Below are 12,624 nucleotides of genomic sequence, written 5' to 3'. Positions count from 1 at the left end.
CTTCATGGCCGGCCGGAGACTCGAACTCGGGCCTAGCAGAGTGCTAGTCGAGAACTCTACCGACTCATCCAATGAGGAACTACGTGTTGTGGTGTAGGTTTAAAATTTTATTTGGTCATATTTTTTGTACTGCACCCAGGACAAGGGCACACACACATATTTGATGTGTGTTTTTTGGATCGTTAGCTTTGGCAACCTGCGATTGACTGCTGTGTTGCAAAGCACCCACTAAAGTAGAGGCGACTAGGCTCCACCGCCACACTGCTACAGGTCGAGAGGATCTCTGACCAGAGGCAGTACTTACCTGCCGTAGCTCCCTCACCAGGTAAGGTTACAAACAAGCATTTCACAATGCTAGCTAATTTTATATTTCAAATTCATTGCCATCTCGGAGAGTTCTTGAGTAGTTTTGTCCATGCATCCCACCACCTGTCAGTGTGAGATTCAGCTTTGTAATTATTTGGTAAGTTACTTATATAAAAATTACATTTTTATAATAAAATAAAGTTTTATATATACTTACTAATTAACTACATGATCAGAGCTGTCCCACCTCACCTATCATGGCCATAGAGCATAAACGAATTGAGCTCTTTAACTGCGTTGTACCTGTCTTTCCCCGAAAGTGGGCGGGGCATTCTATCTACACCCAAAAACAAAAGAGTGCTACCGTGAATTTTGAATTTTGAGCTGCGCGTAAATAGAAACTAATAGCTATGTAATTATTTGATAAGTATATATAAAAATTTATTTTATTATAAAAATGTCATTTTTAACCGAGAACTAGGACCCTTTCATGACCTGGAACCATTCTGTCCCTCTCAAGAACTTAATGGAAGAGAAGACGGTCTTGACAGTAGAGGACAGTGCTCCGGGCTCCCAGGAGCTCCCTCCAGCCTGAGCCTTTACCTTGTCTGACCTCCAGCTCGCCTGGCGCCAGCTCTGCCCCAACCTCCTAGGAGTTCCCGCCAGCTCCCGACCGATTAGTTTTCTGCCGTCCTGCTCAGCTGGCGCCACCTATATCCTGGTGCCAGCTCAGTACACCCAGCGCCAGCTTCCAATCGTCTGGTGCCATGTCTCCCCACATCCTTGACTCTGGGGAAGAGTAGGAAGCTCTCTTTTCTGTTGGAGTTTTCAGGTATTATCTGAACAGGACTGGAAGCGCAGGGGCCATTCATAACCTATAGTGTTCTGACAAGGACCCTTTTTTTACCCTCTAAGAATGCACTGTTCTTCTTCATGTCAGGACTTGGTCTGTGAGACCATTCTTAGTTTCAGGAGAATATTGGGGTTACTTTTAAGTGAAAGCTAATGACGTCAGAACAGCTTCTACCTCAATTAGCCTTCTTGCATATACGTTCCTTACGTCCATTCTACAATCAACCTGCTGGAAGTGTAATCAATTTTCGCTTCTTCGCCCTTCAGAAAAGTTTAAACAGTAACATTGTTCAAAATTTTTTGCAGTACCTTGTGATTATTAGTAACTGACTTGGCATCACGGAAGGAAGCATAGGATTTTCTCTATTATCTCTTCATCTTGTAGTAAGGTGCCGAGTTTTGTGAGAGCTGGGGGGTACAATGTACCCAGAGCACCTACCACACTCAGTGGATGGGTTGTGGTCTTTATTTCAGTGCAGGGACAGTGTTATCTGGTTGTTTTGTTGTGGTGCTGCACTCAGGGCAAGGGCACTTTTTAAAGTTTTGTTAGCCTTCAGTTAACTCTGCTGCAAAACTTCCTTTTTGCTTTGCTAACCATCGGACTTCTCCTTTGCTGCAAGCTCCCACTTATGTAGCAGACACAGGCAATGGATGCCATGTTGCAGGACTGGTCAAACAAAGACCTGTATGCCTTCCCACCGTTTGGGTTGATACGAGAAGTCTTGAACAAGTTCCGGTCACAACAAAATGTGTCAATGACACTAATGGTTCCTTTTCAGCCTCTAAGGGAATGGTTCCTGGATCTTCTGGATATGTTGGTAGATTTTCCATGCTTTACCACAAAAATGCAATCTGCTCAAACAACCCCACCTCCTACAGTTCCATTGAGGGTTGTCAAATCCACTGCTGACAGGTTAGACTGTCAAGAAATTACTCAAAGCTAAGGGGTTTTCAAGGGCAGTTGCAGACTCTATTACGAAAAGCAGACACCAGTCATCCGCCAACGTCTGCCAACATAAGTGGTCCATATTCTGCACTTGGTGCAGAAGTAACAGCATCTCATCTAAAATGTCTTTAACAGAAATTGCTGAACATCTGTTGTATCTGAGAACCACCAGAGGTTTGTCTCCGTCTACAATTAAAGGTTACAGGTCTGTGCTTAGCCCTGTGTTTTGGCATAGGGGCCTGGACCTATCTGCTAGCGAGGATATTTCCAATCTTATTAGATCACTTGATACTGTAAGACAAGGGATTTGCAACCAGTATCATGGAACCTAGATGTGGTCCTAAAATGGCTCGCTTGCCCTACTTTTGAACCTCTTAATTCCACATCCCTTAGGAATCTTACGAAGAAGACTCTCTTCCTGGTAGCCTTAGCCACCGTTAAGAGAGTCAGTTAGATACAGGTAACTGACAAAAGAGTCAGATTTGCTCAAGGCGATGCAGTCTGCTCTTTTATGCTTGGATTTCTTGCAAAAAACGAGACTCCATCAAAACCTTGGCCTCATTCTTTTGGTACAGTATCAAGAACTTAGTGGAAGTGCTAGGCTCGGAAGATGAAGAGAGAGTGCTTTGTCCTGTAAGGGCTTTGAAGTTTTACCTACATAGGACTAAGAAAATAAGGAGACCCACCAGTAACGTAAGGTGTTTGGTCAAAGACCCTTCGCGACCCCTTACGAAAAATGCCCTTTCTTTCTTTCTTTCTTGGGGATCTCATTCATGAAGCACATTCTCAGATTGAAGGAGAGCAACTTCCAGTTCTTAAAAGTCAGAGCCCATGATATTAGAACCATAGCTACGTCGTTGGCTTTTAAACACAATCTCTCTCTCTCTCTCTCTCTCTTCTGCTCTCCAAATGACTTATTGGAAATGCAAGTCAGTGTTTGCATCCCATTACTTAAAAAAAGTGGAAACCGTTTTTAATAGATGCAGCACCCTAGGTCCGTTATCTGTGGCTGGCATGGTATTGGGGGAGGAAGGGTAGAAAGTGTCCCTTCCAACCTGATTCTGTTCGCCTTGACGTAGGTTGTTGAGTGTTCAGGGAGGCCGGGGGTACTTCGTGCCTTGGATGCCCATCAGTTTGTTAATGGATGGGTGGTGGTGGTTTTAATTTTTGGTGTAGGTAATAATATGCCCAGGGCAGGGGCAATTTTGTATGCTTTATTAGCGATTGGAATGCCCTTCGCTTAAAACTCCCACTTACGTAGCAGGCAACGCTCAGTTATACTGCCGCGCTGCTGCGGTTAAGATGAGTGTCAACCAGAGGTAGTATCTTCCTGCAACAGCTCTTTTAACAGGTAAGGCAACAACAAGCATGGTATCAATGCTAGCAAATTTTCGATTCTCAAATTCATTACATCTACTAATGTTTTGGGGTAGATGTCCATGCATCCCACCTCCTATCAACGTGGGAGTCAGCTATGTAATTACTTGGTAAGTTACTTATATAAAAATGATATTTTTTATAGTAAAATACAGTAAAGTACTTACCAAGTAATTACAGAATGGGAGCCCACCCTCCTCCCCTTGCATGGTCATTTAGTCACAAACAAATTGAACTTCTTTGCCGAGTTGTTTCTGTCTTTCCCGAAAGTGGGCGGGACTAGCTACCTACACCAAAACAAAAGAATCACTGCCACAAATTTTCAAATTTTAGCTGCCTTACTAGTTAGAAATAGCTATGTTAATTACTTGGTAAGCATATATAAAACTTTATTTTATTATAAAAATGTCATTTTTATTTCTTATCTTTTAAAGGGAACTCTAGTATCAAGGCATTTAATGATTATGGCATACCTGAAAATAAGTGTCCCATATGTGTTAGATGAACTTTGTAGCTTAGGAATATTGGAGTAAATTATTTATATCTCTTTAGTAAAAGTAAGAAGGTTGTAAACTTCTAGGAACCATTCAAGATTTCTGGAGGCATTGCTGGTCCATGGATACAATCCTCTTACTTTGCTGACAAGACACCCTTCCATCTCCTAAGATTGTTGCAAGTCCATAGTTCACAATCAAGATGTGAAAGCCTTTGGCAGTAGAGGCAGACAGTTTCCCCCACTGGTGTAGATCTTGGTGGTATCTCCTAACTACAACCATCCTAAATGTGTCTGGACAGCACTGCATTTAAGTTTTATTGAGGAGTTTGTGTTAGTGAAATAATTCTTTTATTCTTTTAAATGTGACAAGATCTCTTTGCCATCTCTATTTAATCCGTAAGGGACCGATTGAGCCTCAGTGTGAGGTAAAACAGGTTTGGGGAGGTGGACGGATTGAGCTTCAGTGTGAAGCAGAATTACGCACCACTGTTATGGTAATAATGGTTCGAAACAAAGGTGCCAATACTTCTATGTGCTATAAATTCACTAATGGCAACTTTTAAACAGATGTGAGAGTTAGGCCAGTATCAGTATTTAAACAGATGTGAGAGTTAGGCCAGTATTAGTAATGCTTGTGACTTCAAGGGGGTAAGTACTGCATCTCTCTCTCTCACATGAGTCTTGTAAATTTGCTTGTAAATATACGAAGGGGTTGCTGTTGTTTTTTGTTTTTGTCTTTTACGATAGTATGTTGGTTGTAAATGTAATTTTACAAAGAAAATTGCAAAGAAATATAGAAAATTGCAAAGAAATATTAGAAAAAACATGTAAAAGTAAAAAAAAAGTTACTGAATCTTCCTTCTCAAATTTACTTGAATATTTTACAACAAATATGCCAAAAATTTGTTACTGCTTTTATTTCTTATCTGCTTTGATATTGTGTGAGCAGTAATAATAATTTTACAAAATACAATAAATTTATTTATTAGAAAAAACATATATAAGTTGGTAAAATTTACGATTGTCTTGTAAATGAGGCCCCACAAGGGGTTGTAAATAGTCATTTTCAACTTCTCGTGGAAGGTAGGGAAAATTTTTTAGAATTTTTTATTTATACAGTGTGAATGTACGTGTCATTCTCTTTCCATTGATGTGACTTTTTTTTTATTTTGCCGACCTCAAAGTTTCCCCGGTCTGGGGTGCCGCACATTGATAAATTATGCCGTCCCTTAAGGGTTAATGTACCTGGTTCCAGGTGGCAACATGGTGTGTTCATATGATTTTATTAATCATATAAGTTTTGCTCTCTCTCTCTCTCTCTCTCTCTCTCTCTCTCTCTCTCTCTCTCTCTCTCTCTCTCTCTCTCTCTCTCTCTCTCATATTTTTGTAGATCAGAGTTTTTGCAAAGAAAATATAGGTGAGATAAGAGGAAACTTAAGTTATATCACATATATCTCGCAGTTAATTTTATCTAGACTTTCTAGTGATGGAGATAAGGAAACAGTGTAAAGTATGAGTGTAAAAATTATAAAAATTTTGAAATATACAGAATTAAGATTTTGATATTCATGTTTTATGGTTATCATATAAAAAATTATGTGTGGAGTTTTGTACACCAAACTGGTATTTAAGGGTAAAAATTATGTATTTATGTATGAATAAGTGTATTTTTATTCATTATTGTTAGCAGTATTTGTGTATACACCATTGTTTAGAACTGCTGTTAGATGAATTTTTGCTTCATTTTCAGATACCATTATCGGAGGAGGAAAGTAGTGAGAGCATGTCTTCTAATTCAGCCACTCCACAAATGGAAGAGGCTGCTGCCATGAGCCCAGCGCCACCACCGTATTCTGTAAGTTTGGTATTTGAGGATTACGTTTAACCCCATTATTGTTTTTAAAGTTCAAAGAATTTTCATGTAACCTGCTCAATATCTTTATGGTATGGAGCTTTCATGGACATTCATTAAATGTTTCAACTTTGGGAAATATTTAAAGGAAACTTATTTACAAAATGGATTTGCTTGTCTACAAGTAAGAAATTTTATTTTATTCCTTATGCAGTATATTTATTATGCTCTGCTCCAGGTAAAATTTCCCTTACTAAATATAGGTTCAAGGGAGTATTTGGAAGTATGAAAATTGGTTTTGGTAGTTTTTGAGTTTCATTCTTCTGAAAGTCATGACACTCAAAAAATATTTTTAATTTATTGACTTGGCTACTTGGTGGTTAGGTCTTATTCTTTGGGATTGTTTGTTATTTTCTTATTTATCATTTGAATATCACTTGCAGGCAACAGGCACTTCTGAAGGCAGTGAAACAAGATCTAGAGATGAAATCCCTCCCCCCAAACCTGACTTACATGCTCCTCCTCCTTATGAGGAGTGTGACAGTGGAGAGGCACTCACTACATCCATGACAGTTCCACTGACCACTGGATCTTCTGAGTTGCAGCCTCCTAGTTATGAAGAAGTACAGAGATTGAAAGCAATGGAAGCTCAAGATTCTGAGTTTCCCTTACCACATTTTGGAGTATGTGTTCAAATATTTTTTTAAATAGCATGCTATGTGTACCTCAACAGTAACACTTAAAAAACATGTACAGTAGTCAGAATAGTTTATAATTTACTTAACCATATCAAGTTGGTCTCTCTCTCTCTCGAAATAAGAACTCATATTATCTTAGGAAGTTTGTTTTTATGACAGGTAAAATATTGTTTGAAACTGTAAAATTAATATTATTTAGTCATGTGTGGATGTTATTAAATACTTTAATCATAATCATAAGTATCCTTTGGCAACAGCTGGTTTCTATCATTGAAGCTTGTTAACAACGTACCTCGGATGTGAAAGTTTAGTGAAGAAAGAATCGTAACCAGTGTGAACACTGCATTTTCTTTGCAGCCCTGCCAGCAAGTTCAGAAGTCTCCTTTACTGCTCTGTGGTCATGAAAATTTACTTTGTTTGAGAAACATAATTATTATACAGTGTGTAATTCTGTATGTCAAAGGCTTCATTTCATTTAAGTATAGTTCTTATTGTTCTTACAAGATTTTCAACCTTTGACCTAAATGTGTATAAAGACTGTTTGTATAGAATAGAAAGCAGAATCTCTTAATAGAGAATTTAGCGACAATTAGTGAATAGTGCAAATTATTGTGGGTAAAGTTAAATCCTAATCAAACTTTAAGAGTACAATTACTAGCATGTCTAGGACGTTGGATCCCTCTCAACCTAATCTTATCATTGACAGTGTTTCTTTAACTATATGCAATTCAACTAAAATTCTAGGTGTCGTTTTTTATTGCTAATTCACTTTCAAGAAATACAGTTTATAAAGTCTGTCTCTTTTTCAGTTGCATAAAAATCTTTCTGTCTTGAAGAAATGTTTTATTCTTCGGTAGTTTGAATATTGTTCCACTGTTTGGTCTTTGGCAGCTGACCCTCACCTTAAATTTTGGATAAAATCTTTGGTTCTATTAAGTTTCTCATCCCTGAATTTGGTGATGAATGTCCCTCACTCAATGAGCTCATTGTGCATGCCATATCAGATATTTCATAAATTTGATCATCCAGTGCTTTTGGATCTTGCCAGACTATACCATACACCATGTAATAATAGTCTAGTTATGTAGTGAAATTTAAGTAAAGCGCAAGGAGACAAAGGAAACCAAACAGTTGGAGGCAGACGGACGCGCGAGATGCATTCCCAATACGCCCGAGAATGAAACTGACCTGGGTTCATGGGTATGTCGCCTTCCACACCACCCCCGCCGGCATCCGGTGGGGTTGGGTCTCCCGCCAATTATATCAGCGTTCCAAACAAAGTTTGAAAATTTATATCTCGGATGTGTCAATTTTAAAGAGATAAAAGCTTTTACAGTGTTTTGGTAAGTATAATGAAACATCATTTTATCATAAAAATGTAATTTTTGTGTGAGTTTCAGTACCACGCAGCTTAATAAAAGTTTTATTCCCATTATAACCAAATTCTGGAATGATTTTCCAATTGTGTAGTTGAATAGTGGGAACTTCAAAAGTTCAAATAGGCTATCATGAGTCAATCTTCTTATTTTATTTATTTGTCCCATATATTTTACTTTGTCACTTATATGATTTATTGTTAATTTTTTCATAGTGTATTCTTTACTTTTCACTTTCCTGTTTGGTGCTGGGTTGCATTCCCTATTATAATAAATGATAAAAACAAAAATAATAAAAACAATAAAAAAAATTATAATAATAATGTAGGTAAAAGATCCTCTTGTAAGCATGTCGTGTTGAAAGTGACAGCTGCATTCAGTAGGCAGTCCTCGGTTATCAGCAATCTGGTTTTTTGGTGCTTGTCTAGCTTTCGGCACCGATTTCTGCTTATCAGCGTCGATATGCACTGATTTTCACTTATCAACGCCGATAATCACATATTGGCGCCAGTACATACCTAACAGAGGCGCCTATTACCGAAAATCTGCAAATTTAGCTTATTGCAACGCCGTCGGAACGGGACCCCCACTGATAACTGGGGACTGCCTGTATATAGAATTCTCTGTCTTTCTTATAATTGCTTATTCAGGATTACTGCATTCTTCCAGTTACTCACCGATGTTCGTTATTCTTTGGAGAGGAAAATGGTTACTTTGAGTGTGATAAGCATGTCAGTGTTTGTTGGGCTTGTCTTTATCATGGTCCTCTCCTTCGGAAACACCAGGGGGCTCTGCTTCAAGGTCGTCATCTGCTGTATGGACTTCAATATTGGGGTTGATTAAAATGTGTAAATTGGCTTTCCTTCTTACTTCTGCCCATTGTTCTTTTAATTTTACTATCTCCTTAGTAAATGTGTGGCATTCTTCTATTTTGGTGGTTAGTTGGTGTTGTAGAAGGGATCTCCTGAAGCTCCGGGTGTCACTTCCACTGCAGGCTGAAGCGTCATGAAGGCGTAGATTAGTATATGTAGAAGAAGACCCTCTTTTAAGCATCGTGCAGAAAGTGATAGCTGTATCAGCAGTATTCAGTTTACTGTATATAGTTTTCTCGATCTTTGTAATAATTGCTTTTTCAGGGTTACTGCATTCTTCCAGTAACTCGCTGATGTTCATCTTTCTTTGGAGAGGAAAATGGTTGCAAACTTTGAGTGTCAAGCAGGTCTCTGCTCATTAGGTTTGTCTTCATCATGGTCCGCTCCTTTGGAGACGGGAGCGGGTCTGCTTTAGAGGGGTATCTACTATACCATCCTCGACACTAGGATTTATTAAAATGCGCAGGTCATTATTCCTCCTTTTTTCTGCCCATTGTTCTTTTAATTTACTATCTCTTTTTTAAGTGTGCTGTGTTCTTTGATCTTGGTGTTATTTGAGGTTGTACAAGGGATCTCCTGAAACACGGGTCTCACTTTCACTGCAGGCTGAAGGGTTGTGCATGTGTGACGACTTCTCAGGTGTTTAATTTGAATCTATATCATGGTGGTTTCTGCCAATCCTGAACCTTTTTGCTTACCCTTTTTTCTCTTTTGACATTCCTAAAACATCTCGGTGAAGTCGCAGACAGACATCCATGTATTTAGACTTCTGTTTGGCTGTTAGCTTGACACACACGTGTGATAGTCTGCTTTATCCCTAATCAGTCAGTTCCATGGGAATGTCTATCATTCTAGCTGTTCCAGCTCCAAGTATGGAACTGCTCTTGTCCTTCCCTTGACTTCCACAGTACTTTTTTTTTCAAGCCTCCTCTCTTTGATTGTAGAAGTGCTTCCCTTTTCTCCAGTAAAGGTCAGCTGGAAGACAATATTCTGATATCTTCCCCCTCTGAATTTATGTCCTTGGCGCAGGGATTTCTGCCTTTTTGCGAGGGGTAAGATCAAAATCGCTGTTTATTTAGTACATAAAGTTTGGAATTGCACCCCCATCATGCTAGATGGAACTATCAGTATGAGGCATCAAGGATGGGAGCCTGACAGACACATTTAGGAACACCCATAAGCCCTTGGACTTATCTCTCTGTTTTCTATGGGGCTACTCATTCCATTGTATGGCTACCGTGATCACCTTTTCAGACAATGGAAGGTTTCACATAATTGTTCTTTCTGACCATTGGCAATCCAACTCTGTTTTTGCTGTTCTGGCTAGATGCCGTGTGCTATACAACCTAACACCTGTCTGAAGACTATGTTATACCAGTATGTGGCATACGACCTCCCTAAACAAGGGGAGGGATTGGATGTAGAGCCTTCTTAGGGGGCATAGTGCCTTATTTATCCCCGTGATAACGATAGTTACTGTCTGCCTTATTTCAGATAGGAGAGAAAGGCTTACCATATTCCTTTCCTAGAATGAAGTTCAAAGTCTGAACCAACTGTGGCATGGATCCATATTAGACTCTGGTATTGGGTAAACCAACTTTTTAGGAGGTTAACAAGTCACCCTTCCTTGGTCATGGACATGACCAGGAAAGGTGGGAGTAGATGTATGAAATATGGAAAAGGCTTACAACTCAAGTGTTCATGATTCTTTGGAAGATACCAAACTGAATATTTAATCCCACCTCTAACCTTCCCTGTTTTTGTCCTTGTGGCAGAAGGAAAAAGTGAGATTCAGCCAGGTAGATGACAGGGTTCCTCCCCTCACTGTTCACTCATTAACAAGCTTCATTAATGGAAACCAGCTGTTGCCAATGGATGCTCCTATATAAAACAGGTTTGTATATCAAAGAAAAAGTAAATTTACCTTAGAGAATTACTGTATTTATAATTGACTTGACTCTTTTTTCCCACAGGGAAGTGGTTCTTTGGGAGGTGCAAGCAACACAAGCAGTAGTGGTAGTGGAATGCGAGTACTTCGCATATCCTCTCTAGGTGGATTAGACCCAGAGACAGCAGAGATTGCTGAGGAACAGCTTCTTGGCACAGACATCATGTTCTTTGTGGCCTTTGCAGGTACAGATCTATAAACCAAGGATTTTTGTTGAATAAATTTTTATAAAAGAATATTACAGTACTAGTTATACCAGACAGTCACAGTCACTGTTGCTCAGTTTAATCTTTAATGTTGGTGTAACTATTTTTCACCCATAATTCTTAATTTACCTGTTGTGTCAGTTTTCTGTGTAGAGGACACAATGAATGCCATTCATCAAAATTTGTTTCATCATAGCCTCATTAATTAGATAAGCCTTTATCATAGTCTGTGATTTTTTTATGATGCACTACTATTTTGTATGTCTGACTGAAGAAATTAGTAAGTTCCTCGTTGGGGGAGTCGGTAGAGTTGTCGGCTAGCACTCGCTAGGCCCGAGTTTGAGTCTCCGGTCGGCTAATGAAGAATTAGTGGAATTTATTTCTGGTGATAGAAATTCATTTCTTGCTATAATGTGGTTTGGATTCCACAATAAGCTGCATGTCCCCGTTGCTAAGTAACCAATTGGTTCTTAGCCATGTAAAAATAAGTCTGATCCTTCGGGCCAGCCCTAGGAGAGCTGTTAATCAGGTCAGTGGTCTGGTAAAACTAAGGTATACTTAACTTTTTTAGTCTCTCTCTCTCTTTCTCTCTCTCTCTCTCTCTCTCTCTCTCTCTCTCTCTCTCTCTCTCTCTCTCTCTCTGGACTTATGTAAGTACAGTATTTATGTATAGTTAATTTTTTACAGTGTACATGAAAGTTTTGTTTGAGTGAACCAGTGCAGAAGTAATTGACCAGTTAGTGATCAAGAATGTGTTGCAGTTTGCTTTAATCATTTCTTTTTCCCTTTTTTTGTTTTCTGTAATACAACGAAGAGTTGAGTATATTGTACTCTGTTCTGTTTTATGTAACTTTAGTTTTGGTGTTTTGTAGGTAAAGGCTATGTACAGTATATTGTATCATTGGTCTTAACCACTTCCTGTTTGGTTATGGCTGAGGATTGAGTCTGCTTGCTTTGCTGCTGGTGATAGAGTCCCAGCTTAAAGTCACCTGCTTGGTGCTTCACTGTACATAGAGGAGAATATTCAATGTGGTCAGTGGGATCCACTAGTTAGGATCTGCTTCTGTACTTTGGGAAGCTAGATCCTTAGGGTAGTAGCAATTTTGTCTTTGTCATAAGTCAGGTAAGGAAAGTTGATCCCCTGGATGATGTTTACCATGATTTGTCCTCTACTGATTTTTGTTTGCTCTACCTATATCTTGACTAATGTGTCAAATACAAGAGAGAGTTTGTTTCATAGCAACTTGGAAGAGGTTGATTAGGCCATGGTCCTGGGCATGCAACTTGATTGATTGTCTTAGTTGTTTGTTTCCCTTTTGCCATTGTCTGTCCACTGAATATGACTGTGACTGGCATAGACTTGTTTTTGACTCATTGAAATGAGCCATGGTTTTTTCATGTTCATATTTTCTTTTTCAGTTCTTGATTGTGCATGCATGTCCCTGCTTGCAGCTTTGCAGATGTTGAGGTTTGATGATAACAGATTCCTTGTTCTGTTCCTGATGTTCACTTCACTTCAGCATTCCTCTTTAGGATCACACTTGTGTAAGAGATTGCAGCTCTGTTGCTAGTTGTCATTGATACCATGGCATTCATTGCCATGGGGAGTGTTCTTTGGCCGGGACCACGACCGTGACTGCTGCTGCTTTTGAGTTGTTGAGGACTGGGATTGTTGGGTCGGTGGTTGCATCAAAA

At 39.2% G+C, this 12,624-nt stretch overlaps 1 protein-coding gene across 2 annotated transcripts in view; it reads left to right on the top strand.

Annotated features, from left to right (window-relative positions):
* Positions 1 to 12,624, top strand: part of Ndfip (Nedd4 family interacting protein) — a 101,658-nt gene that overhangs the window by 33,711 nt on the left and 55,323 nt on the right. For both annotated transcript variants that reach the window (XM_067110198.1, XM_067110199.1), the window contains exons 2-4: positions 5,728 to 5,832; positions 6,273 to 6,512; positions 10,749 to 10,908. In XM_067110198.1, the coding sequence (XP_066966299.1) occupies positions 5,728 to 5,832; positions 6,273 to 6,512; positions 10,749 to 10,908 (505 nt within the window). The remainder of the gene's footprint in view (positions 1 to 5,727; positions 5,833 to 6,272; positions 6,513 to 10,748; positions 10,909 to 12,624) is intronic.

This window comes from Macrobrachium rosenbergii, chromosome 10 (assembly GCF_040412425.1).
Source record: "Macrobrachium rosenbergii isolate ZJJX-2024 chromosome 10, ASM4041242v1, whole genome shotgun sequence".
NCBI classification, from domain to species: domain Eukaryota; kingdom Metazoa; phylum Arthropoda; class Malacostraca; order Decapoda; family Palaemonidae; genus Macrobrachium; species Macrobrachium rosenbergii.
Note: the sequence above shows the minus strand (reverse complement) of the source record. Positions and strands in the feature narration are given on the sequence as shown.